Below are 25,935 nucleotides of genomic sequence, written 5' to 3' on the forward strand. Positions count from 1 at the left end.
TACCGTTTGTAGGAAATCGGGTTGCGAAGATTCAGGAAGCTGACGCCCAAACGGTATAGTGGTTAGGAAAGCCTAACTGCAATACTGAAGGGCCCGCCTTCGAATCCCGGAGAAGGCATGGTTGTAACTGTCCGTCCTTTCGTAGGAGGCGATGGTGATCCACCTATTAGGTGCCTTCATAATTAAGAGACCACCACATCTGGCCTTGTATAGATAAATAGACTGTGTTACACCGTAACTCTCACAATCTGCAAATGGAAAAATAAAATATTCAGGAAGCTTCTCCAGGTTTTCAATGGAATTATGTCGCTGGAAAAGAAAATCCTGCAGACTGTGGGATCAGAGGTCTTATTCCATCTGAATTCTTATAATGCGAGTTACGGATGGAGGGACCACAGTGGTTAAACAAATATATAATTCCTGTACAGCAAGATTTAAATCTAGATTTAGAGATCTAGATTTATGTCATACAACATACATTTTGGATTCTGAGTGCCAGAGATGTTATTAGAAAGGGTTTAAACCGATGTGTTATCTGCCTTAGATTTAGAATGCAAAATGCAACTCAGCTATTGGCAGATTTACCTGCTTCAAGAATTACTCAAAGCAAAGTTCTTTTCGTGTAGATGTCGATTTTGCAGCACCATTGAACGTCAAATATTGTTCTGGTACAGGAATTAAAATCTTCAAGTGTTATGTATGGCTATTTATTTGTTTTACTACCAGAGCAATACCTTTAGAATTAGTTGAAAAACATTCAGCAAAATCATTCCTTAAGACATTTAAGCGGTTTATAGACCGCAGAGGCAAACCGTGTGAAATTCATAGTTATTGTGAAACGAGTTTTTTAGGAGATAATAAAGAATTAAAGAAAGCTTTTCTACTGTTCCAACGCAATGAATAGCTTCAGGGTTATATTTCTTCATAGAATGTTCAGTGGTTAATTAATCCACCCCCTGCACCTCATTTTGGAGGACTTTGGGACGCGGGGACCAAGTTCATAAAACACCACTTAAAAAGATGTTTATTAACACTTATTATAACATACGAGGAATTATTGACACTAATAACCCAAATTGAATCCTGTCTTAATTCTAGGCCTTCGGTGCCAACTTCAAGTGATTGGAATGACCTGGAGGTCATAACGCTAGGACACTATATAATAGGACTTTAAGTGCTCTTTCAGAACCTGACAAGATTCAAGAAACCCTGAATTCCTGTCACCGGTGGAAAAACAAAGTCTGTTTCAACACTTTTGGATGAGATGGAGTCGTGAGTATTTGTCTAGGTTGCATATGAGATCTAAGTGTTGAGAGTTGGCGATATAGTCCTCAATAAGAACGAGAATCCACCTCCACTATGCTGGAAATTAGGTAGAAGAGTTAAAATGTATCCTAGTCTAGATTGAGTTCGAATGGTGATTTTACAGACTTCCAATTGTGAAATAAAGAGAACGATAGCAAAACTATGTCCTTACCCATTTAATTAATGGTATTACAGACGTTATTTATTTTTTACTTTTCATGTCTATTTAGTTTTGATAATTTACAGCTTATTTTTCGAACCAACTTGGGATTTCAAGGCTGGGGTATGTTTTTTGTTATGAAAATTGTTTTTCTAGTCATTGACCTGAAGAGCGGCGCAAACGCAAATTAGTGAAGGTCTTAAGCGTGCGCTTGGAGCTTCAAGGGATTACTCAAGTTCCAACGACGCGGATGTCATTTTGAGATGCACTTTTAAAGTAAGCGGTTTACTGTGTCCTTGAGTCGCTATTCCTCAGCGAACGTGACATTTAAAAAGAAAATAAACGATATTCGGTCAAGTTATGAATATGAGATTTCTTGAGTCCTATTGAAGGCACAATCGCAAGTCAACCTTGTAATCCACTAACCATTAACGACTGATTATATATCTTAGTTTCGTGTATTTCTACAGAAGAAACACAATTTATTTTATTGCATTTCGTTTATGATTAATTAATACATTAAGATTTTATACTTCAACATTATTTTTACACTTCGTTCTATCACGTACTTTATCAGTCCAAAGGACTATCTGGCTATAGCATCTAGGTTGAACACGCCGCGGGGATAACGACGCAAGGAGAAAACTTCGACGTAAAATGCATTATGATGAAAGGAAGATAAAACTTTGCAGATTTAAAACATCGAACATTGTCGTCGCAAATAAATTTGGCAAAATATCGCGCTTTAAATGTATCATCATAAAAAAAATTCGCGATAAGAATTTAGGAAAAATCATTTTCTAAAACAATCGTTTATTTAAACGTATTGAAATAATAATTGAACTAAGATTAAAAAATTAATTTTTATGGTTAAACGCAAACAATACATTCAATAACAATCTTTACTAAAAAGATTGACAAATCTGTATTGGAGGGTAATAAAAACATATGACTTCTCTAGAAATTTATAGATGTAATGTTTTATATACATGAAAGTTTAATATTTTTGACAGTGCAGCTGAATCAAGCGATTCCCCCCCTTTTTTTTTTTTTTCGTCCGATATAATTTGAAATACGAAATCAGCACGCTTAAAGCACTTATTTTGAAGTCTAATGTTTCTGTTAAACACTGAACTGTAAACTCTTCAAATGGACGCGTTACTGAATAATTTCAATGGCTTAATGTGAATAATCGTTAATGCTTTTGAGTGAAGTATCGTTGATAACAAATTTGGACCTCGCATATTTAAAAGCGTATGGAGTCTCAGTGGCTTTGGGACTAACAGAATACTGGTGCGCTGGAAGTACTTTGCATTGGAAATGAACGTTTCCATTGTTGGACTTGTCAGATCGGTCGCCTGAAACTTGATAAATTTCACCATCATGAGACGACAATCTGTTATCTTGTTCCTATTCCGTTAGAATGTATTAAACTTCAAGTATTCGTTTATCTCAAATTGCAACATAATTATGTTCAATTTTAAAGCAAAACTGAAGTCGTGACATATTTAATCAGACGTTAATGGGCAAGATAATGTTTCGGATAGTCAAAAGTAAATTAGAAGTTCAAAGAAATTATATAACCCTATATGGATTCAAAATTAATACCTCTTCCCTGGATTAAACAAAATTAACACAAAAGCATCAATTTAATAAAAAAAACTGCAAAATGTTAGAACGAAATTTTAGAATATGAATTTCTAAGAATTACTGCTGATTGAGACAAATGCTACTTGAAATATTTACTCTGCATCCGTCTATTTATTTCATTGGAGCTCGTATATACAGGTTTGCTACTAATATTTCAATTTCTATGTTGAAAAGATATGTAAACTAAGAACACAAAATTGTAAATACTTCAAAAGAATTCCCTACGATGATAGGAAAAGGGAAAGAAAATATTTTTAGCATTCCCTACCTGCACATTTCCCGTCATTATTCACTGAATATCCTTTCTCACAGTCACACTTCTTTTTGTCATTTTTATCAAATGAGCACGTTCCCTTTTCTCCACAGTCACATGCTAAGAGAAAATAAAAATTATTTTATTACACTGCTGATCTAGAAGTTATGCAATATTTTTTTATAATTGATATTAAAGACAAGACTGCTATAAAAATGTATAAATATTCTATAAGACAAGAAGAGTTTAAGGTAGTATGTGTATTTACGAACAAAAATTATGTAAATTTGTTGAAACAATTTATGGAAATATTTTGAGCGATCGTTAATTACAAGGAATCCAGTAATCCTGCTTTTCATAAGTCTATCAGGCGCAGTATTAATAATGCAGTTTCTGAGAAATGAAATTTCGCCGCATTTGCCAAATTATCCAACCAACGAAATGCCGTATCTGACATTGCAGACTAGTCTATCTTTTTTTTTTTTTTGGGGGGGGGGGCACTGCTGAAGGCAAAACTTCTGTTAGAGTTTGGTCTTTCAGGCAAACAAAATCCGCTGTTTCATTTTCCCACAACAGTCCCCTTTCAAACTTTATTTGAATGATCCTTGATTTAAAAAAACCCTATTTTAAAGTGGTTTTCTGAACTTTGATCAGAAACTGAATTGAAAACTCAAATTTAACGGATTCCGACTTCCTTAACTTTAACAACATTAAACGTTTAAAAACATTAAAGGCCTTCTCCAATCCGCCATAAGTACTTAGTTTGACTTATTATAACTTACATGAGATGCAACGGTTCCCTCTATTGCCGCAGTGAATGCTTGAAAGCAAACTAATACCTACACGTACAAAATACTTTAACTTTCATCTCGACACCTTTTTATAGGCACTTGACATACGTCAAACAGTAAATTTCCTTCGTAAGAGTCTTTCTTGTGCGTTAAATATTTCCGTACTAGCACAATTGCATATTTCATGCTCGCTTTAGGCCGTTTACATCGTCTATGGTTTCAACTAGTAATTGACAATAATTTATATTTTTATGTCATAAATATTAACGTCTAATGACTCAAAATTATAAATCTATTCTATACTTTCAGAACACGCTATGTGATTTTTACTCTAAATCGCACCTTAATGTCGTCTTTACGCTCTCATGTTGAAAATTATTTTAATACGTTTAAATAATATTTATCTAAATGAAATACTATATCTACAATGATATGTAATTAAACATGATTTTAAATAGTTGTTCTAAAGAAAGGCCTGATCGAATGCTAGGGAGGGAGATTTGGATAGGTAGAAATCTACATCAAATGAAAAATGTCTAATACAAATAGGACGTTTAAAAAGAAATATAATGTTTCATGTATTTTTCCCAAACACTGCCTGAAATCGCAGGCGAATAAGGAATTAAATCTTCGTTTCGTAAATTTCTACAGAAGAAGCACAATTTATTTCATGGCATTTCGCTTAAGAATAATTATTAGATTAATATTTTATACTTCATTACTTTTACGCCTTGTTTTACCACATATTCTTTCACTCCAAAGGACTGTCTGATGGTAAGATCTAGAAACGCAGCCGGGATAACGACACAAGGACAAAATTTTGACGTAAAATGCATTATGATAGAAAGGAAGATAAGGAAAGCTTCGCAATTTTAAAACGTAGCTGTACAAAACATCATGGTCGCAAATAAAAACTTGGCAATATATTGCAGTTTAATGTATCGTCATAAAAAATTCGCGATAAAAACTTTGGAAAAATTATTATCGAAGACTATTGTTTGTTTAAAACTGTTAAATCATAACTGAACTAATTAGGAAAAAATTATTTTGGTACTTTTCCGTTTTGCCGGCGCAACGGATAAAGTCGCCAATAATGGTACAACCGATGCCAAACGGAATATTCTCGCTGGTAACCTTTTACGCCTCATTTTCAAAACAAGTCGCAGCTTTTTCGAATCAGATTGATTGTTTCTTTCAATAATGGCATAAAATTACATAGAATTTTTATCAGATAGTTCAGTTTTATGTCTAAGGCCATTTTCGGATATTAAGTCAATTAGGATGCAATCACTGCGCTTACACGAAGCCGAAAGTATAGAAAAGTCAAGGGTTAAATTCATCAATTCTAATGAGAATGCATTAGCGAAGTAAAGCAATGCAGTTTTACATAATTTCTGAGTAAGCTATTCGTACGAATTGAAATATTTCTTGCATTTAAACTTGTGTTCCAAATTAAGATTTAACTTGAAATTAATGTAGATAATTACTGAGAGCATTAGATTTTTGTAGAGTAGTTTACGTGAGATGAGATCGCTTGGGGTCACGTGATATGAACCAGCGAATCAGGATGTTGAACCATGAAAGCATAGTAAATTCTTAATTTAATGTCTTTTTACAAATTTATTGTCTTTATTTATTGGCTTTTTATAAAATTTTTAGCGATATTAAAATGTTTATGCCTTAAACATTTTACTTCAAAACAAGAATTCTTAGAAGTAACATTTTTTTAATATTTTTTATGTGTATACTGTATGTTGTCGCCAATAAAGTCTGCTTGGCGAGATTTGCGTCGGCGAAACGGAAAACTACCATTATTTTTTATGGTTTAATAATAAGAATACATTAAATAATAATCTTTACTAAAAGATCTACAAGTCTGTATCGTGATTAATAGAAACATATGACTTCTGTAAAAATTTATAAATGTAATGTTTTATATTCTTGACAATGCAGCTCAATCATTCGATTTCCTTTTTTGGTCGTTCGACATGATTTGAAATGCGAAATCAGCACGCCTAAAACACCAACTTTTAAGTGTAATATTTCTGATAAACATTTAGCTTGTAAATCGTCAGCTGGACGCTTTAATGAATAATTTCGATGGCTTAATCAAAATAATCGTTAACACTTCTCCAGTGAAGTATCGTTGACACCGAATTTGAATAGGTCAGGAGACTCGCATATTTAAAAGCGTATTGAGTCTCAGTGGCTTTTGGGGTAACACAATACTGTTGCACTAGAAGTACCCTGCATTGGTAATGAATGTTCCCAATGTTGGATTTGTCAGATCGGTCACAAGCAACTTTAAGAAATTTAACCATTATGAGACGGCAATCTGCTTTTTTTGCTCGCACTCTATTAAAATATGTTAAACTTCAAATATTCGTTTATTTCAAATTGCAACATAATTTTTTTTCCAATTTTAGGCAAGTACTTAAGTCGTTACACATGTAATCAAAAATTAAGAGGGACGAAAATTAGTTTCATAATATTTCGGATCATTAAAAGTGATTTAGATGTTTAAAGAAATTATATAACCGTATATTAATTCTTATAAAATTATTTTAAATATTAATTATATAACCGTGTATTAATTCCTATCCCCCGAACTAAGGAAAATTATCATAAGAGCATCAATTTGAAAAACGAACTGCAAATTGTTAAATTGTTAGAAAACATTTTAGTTTATGAATGTCTAAGAGGTTTTTTTTTTTTTTTTTTTTTCTGATGGAGACATATACGGTGTATTTGTGTGCTTGTTTCATTGTAACTCTAACACACAGCTTTGCTACTCATATTTTAATTTCTATTTTGAAAAGATATCGAAACTAAGAACAAAAAATTGTAAATAATTCAAAAGAATTTCCTGCTATGATAGGGAAAAGAAAAGGAAAATATTTTTAGCATTTCCCTACCTTCACATTTATTATCTTTACTCACTGAATACCCTTTCTCACAGTTACAGTTCTTTTTGCCATTTTCGTCGAATGAGCACTTTCCCTTATGTCCACAGTCACATGCTAAGAAAAAATAAAAATCAATTTATTATACTAGTTAGAAGTTACTTAATAAAAAAATAAAATAAAATAAAATAAAAAAAAAAACAATTTTTAAAATAATTTATGTTAATGACAAGTTTGTTACAAAAATATGTAAATATTCTATAAGACAAGAAGAGTTTAAGAAAGTATGTGTATTTATTTACTAAAACTTGCAAGTTTGTTGAAGCAATTTATGAGAATATTTTGCCGGTCGTTAGTCACAGGTTAAAGGTGATGTAGGACGTGGACGCTTGATGTGTCCCATGCCTTCCACTGTATAGTGGCAACAACTCCTTGGAGCTGCAAGAGGCCGCCTTGGGCGTTAATTAAAATCTAAGTTAAAAAGGTGGGTTATATTGCCATACAAGCGCGTTAGTCGTTTCACAGATAATTGTGACTTAACAGTGGTGGTTGATTGGCTGCACTGATACAATAAAATGCACAGAAATATAAATATGACACTTGAATATGACACATACAACACATAAATAAATAAATCACATAAATTCAATTACAGACATTTATAGATGTATCTTACCAATTATATATAATCACATGAATACAACACAAGGTGTAGGCTAGGACCGGAATACAAAATGGTAAATACGGAATGCTTAATACATGCTATGGGCTAAGTGCTAAAAAGGTGGCGTTTTTTACAGTATGATAGACGATACAAAATTGTGTTCCTAAATGCAGACATTGATACAATAAAATACACATAAATGAAACATTGATACAATAAAATATGCATAAATACAAATATGACACATAAATATCACATATATAAATAAGTACAGCGCATAAATACAACTTATTACTAGAATTACGAGCATTTATAGATACAGCTTGCTTAAGATATGTAATCACACGAATATATATTAGAACGTGAGTACGAAATGCTAATTACGGAATACTTAATATTTGCAATATGCTAAGCGCAAAAAGGTTGTGTTATTTACGATATGAAACACAACACAAAAATTGTGCTCTTAAAATGCAGACAATAAAATTCATATAAATACAAATATGACACATGCAACACTGCATAAAAGCAACACATAAATGAAATACGTAAATATAATTACAGACATTATAAACATAACTTTCCTACGAATATAATTACCAAAGAAATATAAATATATGAACACAGTTCGTTGCCTATGTCTAAGCATAAAGTGCATACTAGAATCGGAATACAAAATGCTAAATACGTAATACTTAATACTTGCTACATGCTAAGTGGTAAAGGCTCATAACAATCCTGTAAAGCTGTTGCTCATAAGAATATCAGACACAGTAGTAATAGCGCAGTTTCTGAAAAATGAAAGTTTGTCCCTATTACAAACGTACCCAATCAATAAAATGCCGTATCTGACATTGCACACTCTTCCATTTTTTTTTTTTTTTTCATTTCCTTCGGCACTTCTGAATGTGAATCTTATGTTCGATTTTGTTATTCAGGCAGACGAAGTCCACCATTTCACTTTCCAATATTAGTAATCTTTCAAAATTTATTTTAACAGTAATTGATAAATCCCGTATTTTGAAGTGATTTTCTGAACATTGATCAGAAACAAAATTGAAAACTAAAACATTAACGGATTCTGACTTAATTAACTTTAAAACATAAAACGCCTTCTCCGTTCCGAAAGTAGTTATTTTGACTAGAGTTATCATAACACACATGGGAGGCAACGGTCCCTATATTGCCGCAATGAATGCTTGAAAGAAAACTAATAACTACAGTTACACAATACTTTAATTTTCAGTCCGACATTGCCCCTTGAGTTATGCAAAACTATATATATCCCTGGTAAGAGTCTTTAAATATTTCCGTACTAGCAAAACTGCATATTTCATGGCCGCATAAGGCCGTTTACCTCGTGTATGCTTTTAACTACTAATTGACAATAATTTATATTTTTTGTCTTAAAGATTAACGTCTAATGACTAAAAATTAAAAATCTACTCTATACTTTCAGAACACGCCATGTGATTTTTACTCTAAATCGGATCTTAATGTTGTCTATACGCTGTTGTATCGAAAATGATTTTCCTACGGTACCGTAATATTTAAATGAAATGTATCCACAATTATATGTAATTAAATATGATTTAAATAATACATTGAGAAGGAAGGCCAGAGCGAATGCTAGGAACGGAGATTTGGATAGGAAATCTACGTCAAATGAAAAATGTCTAATACAAATAGGACATTTCGAAAAACATTACCTTATTTCCACGTAGGAAACTTAATGTTTCATGTATTTTTCGAAACCACTACCCGAGAACACAGTCGAAGTACTAAATTAAATCTTCTGCTTGTTGTTATGCAAATTGTGTTTCTAGCCATTGAGCTGATTAGCTTGCAAAATAGTTTAGTTAGTTAAGACACAATAACACGCCGAATAAATACTAATTCAGAAGTCAAACAACAAAAATCAGCGTTATATTTTCAAAATTTTCACAGGACTAGTTTCGATGGTTTTACCGAACCACCATCCTCAGCTGCAAAACCGCAAATGAACGAGATAGGAAATAATGATTAGATAAGATAAGAAAGCCTGGACAGGAATAAGCAAGTGGCGCCATCTGTTGATGAAACCAGAACTAAAACATAATTTCTTTAAAGGCCGAAGGCAAAGATGGATTGGAATTAGGATCGTTAACTAGAACAGAAAGATTTTTTTGAGTGTGAAATGCTTCTAGAAAATCCAATTCTCCAATGGAAGATGTTTTTTGAATAATTTTGGCAGCAGAAAAATTGAAAGTGTGATTTTCGGACCAACAATATTGAGCAATAGAAGACTTCTGTGTTTCCTTTTTTCTAAAAAAGTTAAAAAAATTAGTGTCTAAAAAAATTAGTTTAGTTAGTGTTTTTAAGCTTGTGCTGGGAGCTTCAGGGAGAGTAACTAGAACGATGCAGGTGTTCCTTAGATCTGCAAGGTAATATTCGAGGTTTTTCGTGTTTGGTGATTCGCCGTTCTTCAGCCAACATGACGTTTAGTAATGAAATAAAGGAGGTTCAGTCAAAATTACGAACTGAATGTGGAGACCGCAAGTCAACATTACAGTCCACTAACCATCAACGACAAATCATGCATCAACCTCGTAGCAAACAGAAAAGTTATTAATAATTAATGATATTTCAAGCTATGGAATTTACTCATTTGATATCATTCTTAATCCAAATTTATCAAACTTAATCGTAGAAATTACCTTAATAAAAATTAGATTTTAGAAACAGTTTTAAATTTGTCCGTTGAAAACATACAACTGTTTTAAGTATTGTATTTTCCGGTTTGCTGGTTAGTGACCCTGACTGTCGTAGCGATGGGCCCGGGTTCGAATCCCAAAGAAAGCGTGGCTGTAGCTGTCCGTCCCTCCATAGAAGGTAATGGTGGCCACATGTTAGCTGTTTCCATAATGAAATGGTCACAATTTTCTGCCCTTGTAGAGGCGCAAAGCTAATAGGTAATCAATAAAGCGTCTGTCCATTAAAAAAAAGTATATTTGCGCTGCACGCATATTTATAATTCTTTAGAGCATATTGAGATAAGTGGCATTTTATAAAAGAAACGAAATAAACAATTATAATGCAATAATCACGATTTGCAAAATGTAATCCCTAATGGTATTAAAAAAAAAAAGAAATTTAAAAAAAAAGTTGTGATAATTTTTTACACTTTTAGAACTGATAAAAAATATGAACCCTTAAATTTTACTGAGATCCATCAGCTGTCAAGCGGTAAAAAAGAGGGGTAATTCAACCTGGGTTCGATTTCATGCGAACAGGCCTGCTGTATGAGCGCTCTCCTGGATTTCCTCGTGTGTAATATGAGGACATCCATGTGTAATATGGGGAAATCCTGACTCCCTTAAAAGGTCCTACACTAAGGCATCCGTCCCCCCTTTGGCAGATAGTCCTGGCGTGCTTTACCATAAACCCACTGAGCCACTGAGCACCACTGAGCCACTGAGCAGGCTTCTGACCTACGGTGTATACCAGACACAATAGTACCTGCTCCGCAGAAGATCAAGTACAATCCAGCAGCTGCCACCACCACTGGCTAGGGCTGTACTATTTTTTAACAAAATCAGAGAGTACATATAGTAGCAGTATTTCATAAACAAAAACAACTTGCATTCATATGCTATACATAATTCGAAGTTATAAGTTGGTACTTAATATAATAAAAACAAAGTTGCTGATTAAATTTTACAAATACTTAGTATAATAAACAAAACAAAAAATAAAAACCAAAATAAAATAAATGAAGAAAGAAATAACATAAATAAAATGAATAAATATATATAAATAAATAAATGTGAATATAAATAATAAATAAATAAATGAATATATAAAAGAAAGGTTTATACTACGAATTACTTAGCTAGTTGATGAATATGAATATCGCTATGGAATGAGAATTTAGCTAGTTGATGATTATGAATATCTTTCTTTACAGAATTTGTAATATTTTAGTCAGTTTAATAAGAACTCCCTTAGTTTTTAAGAGCTATGAAGTCTATTATTCCAAGTATTGATCAGATGGCTTGGTCAAGATTGGCTTGGTTTCGTGAGACAACAGGAAAAGTCTTAATGATCCAGAGCTCTTTGCTGGCCACATTCACAAGTGTTCAGTTCTGTAATACCAAATCAATGAAGATATGTTATGAAAGGTCCATGGCCTGAAAGAAAGTTTGTCAATGCAGAGGGAAATGTAAGCATCTCAGTAGACGCATGGAGACAAAAACCAAAGTCCGTCTTCCTATTTATTGCTATATTCTATTCTAATGCAACAATGAAATCCCGCGAAGCTAATGTAGGCGCAGCGTGCACATTATTAAAGATGATGAGTCACCGTATTTGATACTTTGATACTTTTGATATGCCTGTTTCAGCAGGAATTATATCCCGCTATTACAGGCACCTCTAATAACCCCGGTTAGAGGAGACATACAGTGCTTCGCAGGAATACCTTGACAAGGAACTGCAGGAAGATTATGTAGATGTGGCCAGGCCAGTGTAAATGAAAATGTCATACTTTGAAACTTCGGAATTGGCTGCAAGAAGTTAAGCTTATTTATGGTGGGGGGCTTCCGGTAAATGTGGGTTGTATAGAGCCTTAAATTGATGTCAATTTCTAGGAGCTCGTACTTAAAATTGTCTGAATAATTTACCTCTGCGTTGGTGGTGGCTTTGTTGAAATTTTTTTTATTTAATTTAATGATGAATAACGTCAGACTTTGGAGTTTAAGGTCTCTGTGTAGCTGTTCATTGCCAACGAATCAGGGGGCTCCTGTGATTTTTCGTAAGTAGTTGTTTTGGAAAACTTGTAATTTATTTAATACGGAGGTGGGAACAGAGCACCATGCAGGGGAGAGAGTCACCGTATCACAGTACAGTTCTATTTATTGGCTACAGTACTGTCGTCTGTCGCTTGGTGGCCTGTACGGTGCACCTGTTGCTGTTCGTTTTGACTAGTCAGTTAGAGTGTCGTTGACCTGCCACAGTACTGTGAAGGTCTCTTTCGCGTCTGTGCATTGTTTTGTTTGTGAGTGCGTTTCGTCGTTCACGACGGCTTCTAATACAAAACGTACTGTGTTATCGTTAGCGGATAAACTAAAAATTATAGAGTAATCAGATAATAGGGTAAAAAGTTGGCTGAGATGTACGGTGTTTGGACGTTCAACGATTTCAGACATTTAAAGGAGCAAACCTACACTTTTAAACTTCGTGTCAATACTTGAAAACGAAAATAGAAGTTCTTCAAGAAAATCAATGAAGGTAGGAACAAACAAAAATTTAGACTCAGACACGGGACCATCAGCTAAGTGAAGCGTTTTCAGGCCTTGAAACTGCGTTGAAGTGGATGGAGCGTCAGGCCGAGTGTGACCACGAGCAACTTCTCATGGTCAAGCGGATGCATGACTTGGCTGCCTGAAAACGGATGAAGACGGTCAATCAGCTTACTTTGACCGAGATTTTCAGCAAGCAATGGCGTTCAGCACTTGTGAATACTGTGCAGTACGCTATATAACATATACGTAAAAGTGCTGCTTTTCATTTTAATTAATTGAAACCTCTTTTTCTTTAAAAATAGTTTCTTTCTCCCATTTTCAACATAATTAATTAAGGTGTACGCAGACCCTTTCTTCGGAAAAAATCCGGATATCCGAACGGGGTCCGGTCTCAATTGATTCGGATAATTGGAGTTCTTACTGTATATATGCAAGCAAACAAAAGAAACCCTTTTCTTCTTTACAATCAATCAATTAAAGGTGTCATAATTTTTTTTTTAAATCCTTCTTCCAAAAGAAAATGCTTGTTCAATAAGGCCTTTAAACAGATTTGAAATTGCAATAAATATTTGGGATTTTAAGGGAAAGGCGTGTTAACAATTAATTAGTTCCTTTATTCAAAACATTTCCGTCAAACATTACCGTTCAAACATTAATTGTTAGATACTTGCTTTATTCAGAAACATTACCGTCAACATTACTGCTCAAAAACATTACAGTTCAAATCATTACCGTTCTAAAAAAATGTTGTTGCCAATCGGGAAAATGCATTTTAAATAAAATTAATACGTTGCGTTTACATTCAGGCATCCTGACTTCGTTACGACCACGGAACATTAAGAAATTATACTTAAAAAATTAAATCTGTAATATTAATGTTTATAGTTCGAATGTCATATAGATTCACCGTCGTTTTCTATTCTTTTTCCGTGTCCTAGTTTTAGTAATATGCGGCGTGTTGTTATCGTTATCCCCAGTAACACTAATGTCATCACCATCATCATCGTCTTCTTCTGATTCAGCTTGACACTGCCATGACTTTAATTCTAAATTTGCTTGAATGATAATTATTTTCTGTTTCTGTTGTTTCTTTACTTACATAATAAACTAATGCCACTTTCTATCTTCACCCTTTTGCAACAGCATTTCTGCCAGCCCTTTGCTGCTCGCATCTGTGTGCAGTTCAATCTCTGCTTCCGGATTATATAATGCTAGTATTGGTGCATTAGTTAAATGATCTTTTAGAGTACTGAATGCTTCTTGCTGATCTTCGTTTCATCTTTCCTCGTCAGTCTCGTTAGCGGCTCAGCTTTCTCTGCATATTTCGGTACAAACCTTCTAAAGAAACTTGCAAGTCTTAAAAATTGTTTAACTTCATGTTCATTGGTTGGTTTAGGAAAGTTTAATATGGCTCGCACTTTTCTTGGTCCAGGTTGCATACCATCTGATTTTATTAGAAATCCCAAATACTCAACTTCATCTTTTCCAAATTCGCATTTTGTCAGTTTCAATGTCAGCATTGCTTCTCTCAATCTATCAAACACTTTTCTAAGTTTTTCCATCATTTCTTCCCAAGATTTAGCCGGAATTAATATGTCGTCCAAATAGCACAATACTTCTTTATTAAGCAATGGACCTAAAACTTGATTTATAAGTCTCTGAAATTCTGCAGGAACATTAGCTAACCCAAAGATCATACGTTCAAATTGACCAGTATCATCTGGAGTGATGAAAGCTGTTTTCAGTTTCGCTTCTTCAGTTAAAGGAATCTGTAAATATCCATCCAAGTCCAATGTAGTGAAAACTTTACACTCACTAAGACATTCAAGAAGATCATCTATCCTAAGGAGTGGAAATTTATCTTTAACAGTTTGCGAATTCAACTTTCTATAATCTATCACTAATCGTAATTCACCTGGTAAAACTAGACTAGCATACGGAGATCTTGTTTCAGTAACAATTCCACATTTCTTCCATTCATTTATTATCTTCTTTCTAGAAGCACGCTCTTCGGCATTGGTTTTATACGAATTCATGCAAATAGGCTTACTCCCTTCAATTTCTTTAATATCCATTTTTGTTAAGTTTGTCACCCTAATTCCTCCATATTTAATGCAAAACAATCTCGATACTCATTTATCAAATATAAAACTTCCTGTGTTCTCTCTGGCATAATATTGTTATTATTTTTTCTAAAATAATCGGTCTCTTAAACTTCTTAATTTCATTCATTATCATTATTTCCTTTTGACTTGAATTTTCAGTTCTCTGATCTGAACTTGGTTCAACTAATTCTGTTACTTCCGCTCTACCGATACATTGATTCTCTTTCAAAATTAGTTTTCGATCGCTGTAGTTAGTGACTGGTATCACTGTTTCTCCCTGTATTACTTCCAATAATGAGCCCAACTCATCTTCCGATCCACTTATTAAAACATAACCGTTATTTATTTCATCAATTTTAGCTTTCACAAAATTAACCATATTACTTTCGATTTGAGTTTCTTGGGAAGCCTTCAGTTTAATTCGCAGAGTGTTGCTATCATTTTGCAACTATGAAAATGGGCAGTCATTAGCATAGTGTATGTGCTATCTTGGCGTATGCAATATGTGGTAAATCAATCCATTTTCGACCAACTAATAAGTCGCATGGTTGCGTTTCATCTCCTACAATTAGAACTGTAATGTCCTTTCCTTCCACATTATCAATCTCTAAGTTAACAGTTACTTTTCCCAGTGTTCTAGCGGCTGGTTTACTCTGCTTCCCAAAGCTAAACAATTCCTCCAGATCAGGTTTTATAATAAGATTCAGTTTCTTAGCCGCAGACTGTTTCAATAAACACGAACTAGAACCTGTATCTATGATTGCAGTAATTTCTTCTCCATTATTGATGCGAGCATACTTTAAATATACAGTTGGTGAAACACCTGAGTTGTGGTCCACGGATAAATTATTTTTAACATTTGTCAAGTCTGAACTCTTAGACGTACACTTTTTAAAAGTATGACCCTTTCCATTACATTTCCTGCAAATAATTTCTTTTTTAGGTTGAGGACAATCCGTCGCTATATGCCCATAATCATCACAATTGAAGCATTTCGGCTCACCCTTTTCATTTCGGATGCCAGAATTATATTCCCTTTTCCTTTCATCTATTTTATAAAATTTATCTCTCAGATTGTATTTATTATCAAAACTGTTTTTAAAACCCACTTTGAAATTACCATCTGTCTGCATAGAATCATTAACATTTCTGTGTCTTGAATACTGATTATAGGATCCTTCATAAAATTTAGAACCAAATTTAGGCTTAGAATCATGCCTAAAAGTTTTATTTTCTACTTGAAGTACTTTTATCCCTGTTCGAATATTTTCATATTCATCTAGTTTTTCAGCCAACTCTTCAGGATTAATGAATTTAGACCAATCATCAATGAAATGGTCTCGAATAGCAGCGGGGACCTTTTCTTTAATTGTTCCATAATAATAAGTTGTTTTAAAGAGTCAAACTCTGTTACATTTAATCCAGCAAGCCACTCTTCAAAATAATTTTTTAATTCAAAAGTGAAGTCCTTCCACGTATTACGCAACGTTTTAATATGATCAACGACCTTTTGCCGAAACTCTTCAGGGCTTAACTTAAATTTTCTCAGTAGCAGTTGTTTAACCTGCTTATAGTCGTTAGCTTTTTCTTCTGATTCACGGGCAATTAATTGAGTTATTCCATAATACAATAGACTCAACAGCTGAGAAACCCAGTTTTGTTCGTCTTACCCAATACGTCGTGCCTGTCTTTCAAATAAAACTAAATAAAAACTTATGTCACCTTCATTCAAATCATACTTATGCATTAATTTACTCATATCACAAATATCATCACTTCTACTAACATTAGAAGGAATAGAATCATTTACATTACTACTTCTGATTTCCGTTTCTATTTTCAATTTTTCAAGTTCGAAAGTTCTTTGCTTATCTTTTTCTAAAATTTCCATTTCAAATGCTCTTTGCTTTTCTAAAATTTCTAACTTTTCCCTATCTAAACGATCATTTATAATTCTATCTAGCATTTGCTTAGTAAAGTCTTAGTTATAGTTCTTACTATTCAAAATCGTATCCCTTAAGCCTACAATTTTAATATCAGAAGGGACATCTACATCAAGTTCCAAAGCAAGTTCGTTTAAGTCACATTTCTTGCCTCTTACCAAATGAGCACCTAAGACTTCAATTTTCAAATAATAATACAATAATTATACTTAAGTTATTTCTGTTTAATACTTATACATAAGATAAACAGTTTATAAATTCACGTACCTTTCTACTTTCAGTTTTGGCGAGCTTCCGCATTCAGTTTAGGCTTAACGTACATTAAGGCAATACGTTGTTCAATCTAGATAATATTTCTAGTTAATCCCACTTCTGAAATGTTAGCAATTAATTAGTTCCTTTATTCAAAATATTTCCGTCAAACATTACCGTTCAAACATTAATTGTTAGATACTTGCTTTATTCAGAAACATTACCGTCAACATTACTGCTCAAAAACATTACAGTTCAAATCATTAAAATCTAAAAAAAAAAAAAAAAAAAAGTTGTTGCCAATCGGGAAAATGCATTTTAAATAAAATTAATACGTTGTGTTTACAGACAATTACAACGACATCTAACGGAAGGTCAAAATTCGATGACCGAACGCAGCCTCGATATTTCTACTATATCTGCCAGTACATTACATTAGGAGCAATGCCAACTTTTGTAAGAGAAAGGTGTGTTAACGACATTTTTCTTCAACACAGCTCTCGTTTAAGTTATTACAAAGGAAGGCAAATCTGACACGCTGTTTTCCGTTTGTCTCACGATAAAGATGCCTAAAATGACTACGAAAGTAAAGTCTGTCATGTCAGAGAAATTCCCAAGAGAGAGAGAGGCAGATATAAAAAAGGGCCCATCAATTGGCCAGAGAGAAGCGACTCCTATGCTGCCTGCTTACAGATGTGTCTTCTCTGTTTTTCACAGCTATTTTAGACGCTAATCTTTGATTCTACTGATTTCTTTTGGTCCAGGATTCATCTCCTTCATTTTCAACAACAGGCCCGTCGGGAATTTCGCTTAGGTTACTGAAAAGTACTGCTTAAATGCAGTAGAAACCCAGTATAACCACTGTATTCAATGTCAATGATTAAAAATTACAGAATGCCTATTGTTCAAAATCTCCACGTCAGAAAATATCGAAGTAGTGCAAGGAGATTAGAATACAACCTCCTTGCGTACCCCAGATAGTACAATCATACATAAATATGGGTCTTATAACAGAGGTTTAGAGAATGAATTTGTTTTTAATTGACAGATGACTCTTTCGAGCTAAAAGGGGGTAAAGTTGGGATCTGGCAGCCTTCGCTTTATTCAAAGTATGATCAATGTGAAGGTACCAAAGTAATTTTGAATCAAATAACACATTTAAGTACTTATAAGAATTTGACCAGGGAACATAGTCGTTGAAAAACCTTAAATTAATGGTAGGGTACGGGAGGGGGCCTCGTTTAAAGATCTTAGCAGCACATTTAGCAACATTAATTTTGATTTTCCAAGTAATGAGCCAGTGCTCAAGGATTGAGAGATATCTTTGAATGTTGTGAACCAAGTTTTCAAGGTGTTTGTTTTGAGATAGGATGGCTGTATCATCTGCATAAAATGCTAGAGTGACACCAGGTCATTTTGGTATGTCATTTATAAAAATGTTGAACAAAGTCGGTCCTAGGAGACTACCCTGAGGTACACCGCTGAGGATTGGACGGGGAGCCGAAATGATAGAATTAACTCGTACAGAGAAAGATCTGTTGGCAAGATACGAATTAATTATGTAAATTAACTGAGCCGAAAGATCAAGTCGTATGAGCTTGATAATAAATGCCTGAATGATTTTCTCCGAAATCACAACGTACTGATTGATGAACAATTTGGATTTCGAGCAAAACACTGCACCACGCACCAGCTGCTGAGGACAGTGAAGTTCATTCATGAAGGGTTTCGTAGCAAAATGCTTACTGGCGCACTTTTTCTTGATATTGCCAAAGCATTCGCTAGGACTTAGCATATGAGAAAGGAATTATGAAGATGTACTTAACTTCAGCTTCTTATGTAACATGGCATTACTTACAAAATAGTGAGCATTTGTGATCAGTCTAAGAATCTTATTTTGCAGTGTCTGCAGCTTATGTAAGTCATTCTTGTTGGCCGTATTCCAGGCGGGTGATGCATAAGTTATAATCGGCCTTATGTTCATGATGTAAACAAGCCGTTTTGTGCGTAGAATATTTGTTCAGCAGGGGCTTCAAGCTATTTATTACTGTGAAGGCCTTTTTTCTGACGTTTGTGATGTGGTTTTTCTAAGTCAGTTTCTCCTTAAGAGTAACCCCAAGGTTTTTTTGCATTTGACGCTTGTGGGACCACTTCGTTGAAGTTTTCTCTTGAGCTGGGTCTGAGTAATTTTCCTTCTAACTATGAGTAACTGGGATTTTTGGGCATTGATTGAAATTTTACACTTGGTACACTAACTTTCAATTTCTGCATAATATCTTGTAGTTTCGTTACTGCGTGGTTGGCGTTAGCAGACCTCACAGCTAGAGCTGTGTCGTTTGTGTAACAGCCTAAGAAGTTATTTCGGTCCCGGTCTTTCCGGGGAAAATCAGCAACATATAGAAGATACAGAATGGGTCCTAAAATGGACCTCTGGGGGACCCCAGGATTAATCGTTCGTGTATTAGTAGTATCCTTTCCAATGGAGACCACGAAACTTCGATTATTAATGAAAGAGGGAATAAGTTCGATAATCTCTTTATCAATATTAGAGTTTATCAGCTCGTAAATAAGCCCCTAATGCCAGACGAGGTCAAAGAATTTAATTCTGCGGGTATGATGTGATTAAATAGTGAACAGACTGATAAGAATGCAAAGGTTGCCACTCTTCAGTGATATTGGAGTAGGAGAAAGCAATTATGGAAGAGCAATTACATGGCAGTACGTCCTTCATGGGCCGGGCGCTGGAACTGAGAAGAAAGGGGCGTGTCTACGGTTTTAGCTGGAAGACATGGACCTTATAAAAAATAGACTAACCCAAATGAGTTTTCTCCCTCGTCTGAGGCGTTCCCGGCTGTCACCTCGATAACATCCGATGGAGTAGGGACAGTGGTTGCCTATTGTAGCGTGTGTAATTGTCAAGAAAAAGCTGGTTGTAGCGCCTCATTTCACAAATCAGAATTTCTACATATTTTTATTTTTGAAATTGAGATTGATTTTTAAAAATTTAGCACATTTATCAAGCATAATTAACGTTCCAAATAATTATAAAGCTACTGCATGCTTTCAGGGCTGGATATTTTTTTAGCTTTTATTTTTTTTAATTTTTATTTTACTTTATTTTATTTTATTTTTTATTTTTTTTATGTAAGGAAATTTGTAACTCCTTCTTTTAGACAATAATATTTTTAATCTAAATTAATAGAAAATTTCAAACAAGCAATTTTCTCTTGCAATTTTTATGCTTTTTATTTGTGTAAATATGTAAAAATACTAAAATATTTAAAAACGAATTTTTGAACGTTTTGTTTAAAATTCTAAATTCTGCTGCTTTTTTAAAATTATAGATAAGTATTATAGCACAATTTCTATAGAGGAATTTTATTTCAATTATATTTCATAATACATCATAGTGATAAAAACTTTTGACTCCTTAAAAATTTTTATATATTTAATTCTAATATTAAAATTTTATTTAACCGTAATAATTAATTTTGCTTGCATATTATAATGATTATTTTTTTTAATTTATTTTTAGTTCTGCATAAGATTTTTTAAAATTTATTGTTAATTTAAATTATTAGCCCAAAGGGGCGGTAGCCTAGAAAGGCTGTTAGTTTCGAAGCGGCATTTTGCGCTGTTTTAGTATAAATGTCCGAGTCTCCTTCCTTGCAAATTGTTGTTACCAAATATTATCGCCCTATATTATATGTAAAGAAATTAAATAATGAAGAATCTGCATGAATACATGTATGTTTCTCGCACTGTGACAAAAACGACAGTATCTAGAGCCATCTAATTTTGAATAACATAATCCTCCACCCGAACATGGGCATCTGGACGGCCGAATTTCGAATTTGTTTTAATCTATTTCATATTTTGTAAAACTTTAAAGAATTTTTGATTAACAAACTCAACGAGTTCAGAGCGAGCACTGTACGGAAAACAACAGTTTTATCTCTAGTGCGAAAATTCTAAAGATATGCTGTTTTCAAATGTATGTGGTTTACGGGCGAAGAACGTGATATTCAATAAATATAGGTAACACACAAAACTTAAAAAAAGGTTCCTTTTGGGCGTAATATAAAATCTGAGTGCTTCTAGGTTTTATTTTATCTTTTATTTTCTTTTCATTACACTCAGAAAATTTTATGCTCCAAATTTTATAAATTACTAAAATAAATAATCCACTTTCATCCACTTTAATGTTAATAATTTAATGATCATATAATCAAATAAAGATGGTCGTTTTTTAATGTTATTATATTCCATGCTGCTTCAAGTCTATGCTACACTTCATCAACCCTATTAGCTGGAGAGGAGTGGCAGGCTAGTCTCTCAGCGGTAGGGTACGAACTGCGCCAAATTTGATCGAAAATCCCCGTCCCCCTCTTTTTTAATCCACGAACTGTGCGACGTTTCCTGTCCCCTATTTCTTTCCAAGAAGATTGGGTGCTACAAGAAGTCGTTTATCGCCATTAATGGGACATTCTATTGAGACTGCAAGCCTTTATTTTCGTTTATCAATATTGTAAAAATTGTGCATGTAAAACAAATATTAAAGTCTGGCGTGTGCTAAAAAATAAATTTCTTTTACACTCATTTTAAAATTTTATGATGCTTAAAGGAATGATGAGCCAGATATTTTTTTTTTTTTTTTTTCTCTCTGTAAGAATTAAAAACTTTCCAAATTGTAGATTTTAGTCGCTGATATATATATCAGTTTTGAATAGTAAAATTGATAGATTAATGACATACACAAAACTGATACATAATCAACGTATCAAATATCGGATTTGTAGCTCACCTTAAATAAGTTTCTTGTCTAGATAAATATTAACAAATCTTTCCAAATAGTAGAATGGTTTTAACTTTCAAATTTACCATTTTAGGTAAACAGTTCTAATTTAATTATAAAAATTATCTTTATTAAATCTAAAAATTGGACTTCTTAAGTCTTTCTAAATTCACACTAATATTATTGCAATATATTCCCGTATTAAGCTTTCCATTTTTAATCATTGAAGTTATTTTAAGGTTATTTAACTTTGTTACAAATTCCATATTTTAATACTAGAAACGAACTTTATTATATTTACTACTAGAAACGAACAAATTCCATATTCTAACACTAGAAAATATTTATTCTGTTTTCCACCTGATGTACTTTGGCATACATTTAATTTCTAATACACATTTAATTAATAAATTGATAATTATGAGCGTCATCAGAATTTTTATAATTAACAAAAAAAAAAAAAAAAAAAAAAAAAAATTCAAACTCCCTTATATTCATATCCTGGGATTTTCAGTCTCCCTTTTAATCCATTCCTTTTTCACATATTGTTGCACTGTATTCAAGTTTTCATGTATGTAAAATTTATATAATTTGTATTATGACAATTTATATTTAAATGATAATTTTTACAAATTTTTGCTTCATAACTCTAGTTAACAGAAGATGTTTCTAACACCTTGGCAAAGCTTAATCTTCAACATGTAGCTTATTTTCTAACCTAGTTTCAGGCTGACATATTTGTAAAATTAGTTACTTGAAATTATTTGTTAACAAAGATGGTCGCTAAATCGCGCTAATAATATTTCTAACTGTTGTAATTTATAATGCAACGAGTTCATACGATTTATAATATAATTCATTTATAATTTTTTCAGAAGTATTGAAATTAATAGCAGATACTGATAATGTTATACATTTAGTATAGAATGATTTAGTTGCCATTGCCTTCTTCACTCATGATTTTATGCTACTTCCTAATATTTCATAATGGCATACAGGTAAGTTTAACTTATTCATTAAACATGTAAATCTCTAATTCAGCCCACTTTTGTTCTTACGTGTGCTGTATCTTCTATTTTCTTTAATATACTGTTCAGCCTAATTTCAAAAGGTCTTATGATCAAGCGGAAAAGTCACTAAACATTGGTAGTTCTACCCGAGTTTCTAGTCCCAGTGATCCCCTAACTCTTTCTTTTTTTGTACTTATTTACTGTGTAAAAATGTATAGTAAAAATTTCAGTTCATGAAGTAAAAATACTTTTAAAATTTATTCTTTAAAAATATTGCAAAGTTTTTCACCTTAGCGTGTCTTTTAACAAATCCCTCTGATAAGAAAAAAATAAGGAAAGAAATTAACTTGGTTTCGGTGATTGATACCTGAGTGCAAATTATGTGTAACTTTTTCCAAAAGCGTAGAGTTTATATGGATATCAATAAATTATGGATTATTTCTCATCTAATTTTCTTAACATTTTTATTCCAGAATTTTCCTTTCACACTGTAGTGTTTAACTTCATGCGTTTTCTATAATAATTTACATTTGTTTATAATTTTTAGCGAATGAAAGTGATTATTTAATTGTATAAGCTTTGCTGAAAGATAAACGAGAATACAAAATTCTATCACTTGCGGTCAAGAGAGTGTTTGATGTAATAATTATTATATATTTTCTTTGATAGTTTTTATTTAATTTCTTTCATTTATGCATTACTACATAGTTCTTTTCAAAAAATATTTTTCTGTCCCGCTATGTCCGTATTTCAGTTTCAAGGAATGCGTGCTCCGTGTAGGGTATATAATGCTTAGTAAACTTATGATATGAAAGAGATCTAAATTCTCTTTACATTTCTGCTGTATTTTTTAAATTTCAACCCCTAAGAAATTTACTCTAGAAATCTTAAACACTTATTTCCTGGAATAAATTCCAGAAAAGATTAAGCATGACTTAATTCGCAATAATAATAAAAGAAGGCGTTATCTTTGTTGTTGCCGAAGCTTAGTTTCTCTAGATTGGCAACAAATCCACTATTCATTTATAAAAAATATATTTCTTTATTTTTATTTTCCTCTTGGCTACAGTTGGCTTCGAAAAATAAAATTGTAACCCTGTGGCCAACGGGGGAAAGAAATTTTGATTGGCGCAGTTGGACTATCTCAAGACGACGGGGGGATTTTCATCAGCGCAGTTGGAGTACACCCCTCTCGGCGACCTATGACCAGATGTTTTCAATGGGTGACAGATCTGGAGACCGTGCAGGCCAGGGCAGCGATCGAATACCCTGTGTACCTAGGAAGGTCAGAGCACGAAGTGCAACATGTGGTGTTGCATTATTTTGTTGGGACATGGCGTTTGGGAGCGTTGAAGATAAGGCACAACCATTGGACGTAACATGTCAGAAATGTGCCCATCTGCCTTCAAATTACCGTCGATCCGAGCTAGAGACGTGCATGTCATGTACCCAATGGCTGCCCAAACTATCACACCAGGTGCAGGGCCCCTATGCCGATATCGAATGCAAGTAGGCGACGTGCGGTCCCCTCGGACACTTCACACACTTAAACGGCCATCAAAATATGCACAAAGAACCGGCATTCGTTTGAAAAGGTGCCATTGTGCCACTCCTGTACCCAGCTTTGTCGTCTGAAGCATCAGAGTCGCCATCTCTCTCTATGCTGCATTATCAAGGGAAGTCGAAGTAATGGTCACGCTGCTGCAACGTCGACGCACCTTGTGAGCTGATACTGGGCGTGCTGCAAGCATGCCCACTTCCTGACTAATGCTCCGTGATGTGGTCGTAAGGTTTTGCAGGGCTTCCCATTATGTCTATCCTCCTATTATGTCTGTCAGTTAGTCATGGGAGAGCGTTGAGATCCTGCATGCCATTCAGTATGTCTCTCAGCAATTCATTGATTCCATATTGGCATGACAGTGGATGGATGTCGACAAGTGCAGCCGGCGATATCACGGAACGATAATCTACACTTTCGATTGGCAACGATCCTGCCTCTGTTGAATTTCGGAACTTCCTGGTAAGCATTCTCTCTTCTTATTCGAGGCATAACACGATATTATGAGCAAACTCCAACCTTACAAAGCACTTTCCAAATGAGAAATCCGCTCTGCAATTTTTCTTTTTATGCAGTGCTACAGATGTCGTTCCTCCCTCCTGTGCCGTCTAAATGCTGTGAAATACTAATTATTTGCATATGCCAACCTCTTCCTTTCATGTGACTTTTAACGTTCGTCAGATCATTCCTTCCTGGTTTTGCAATTTTAATGGCCATATATATATATATATATATATATATATATATATATATAAAGAGAGAAAGAGAGATATTAGATGTGTATATATATATTAATGAGTCATATATTTACATGCACATAGAGGAGATGCAATAGTTAATAGTTTAGAAGTTGTTGATGTATGTCTATTAGCATTAATGCAATGAATAAGACTTACATTAATGAGAATGTATATACAATTTTTTTTCATCATGCATAATAATAAATCCACAAATTTCCAATATTTCAGTATGTAGTGTTTATAATAAAAATATAGTTCTTAATGCATTTATAATCTACAAAATATTTCATTAATAACATGAGAATAATAGCATACAAATTTAATGTGTATTCTTATTATCACATAAGCTATGCCTTCCTTTTATACACACCTTTGATGTTGTTTATCATATGTCGCTGATTATGCAATAAACAATTTAAAAGATAAGTAATTAGCAGAAAAGTAAAGTTGCGCATATACAAACAGATTTTTAAAAATTATTCAACTTAAATTTAAAGAAAAAATTCTATTATTTAACAGTGATA

The 25,935-nt window shown here is 33.4% G+C and overlaps 1 protein-coding gene across 3 annotated transcripts in view; it reads right to left on the bottom strand.

Annotated features, from left to right (window-relative positions):
- Positions 1 to 25,935, bottom strand: part of LOC118191942 (uncharacterized) — a 216,763-nt gene that overhangs the window by 57,065 nt on the left and 133,763 nt on the right. For all 3 annotated transcript variants that reach the window (XM_085827079.1, XM_085827078.1, XM_085827077.1), the window contains exons 14-15: positions 7,075 to 7,179; positions 3,384 to 3,488 (exon numbers count right to left, since the gene is read on the bottom strand). In XM_085827079.1, coding sequence (XP_085683205.1) covers positions 3,384 to 3,488; positions 7,075 to 7,179 — 210 coding nt within the window. The remainder of the gene's footprint in view (positions 1 to 3,383; positions 3,489 to 7,074; positions 7,180 to 25,935) is intronic.

The sequence above is a fragment of the Stegodyphus dumicola genome, chromosome 11, assembly GCF_044657685.1.
Source record: "Stegodyphus dumicola isolate Sdum_Otavi_A_Nest chromosome 11, ASM4465768v1".
NCBI lineage: Eukaryota > Metazoa > Arthropoda > Arachnida > Araneae > Eresidae > Stegodyphus > Stegodyphus dumicola.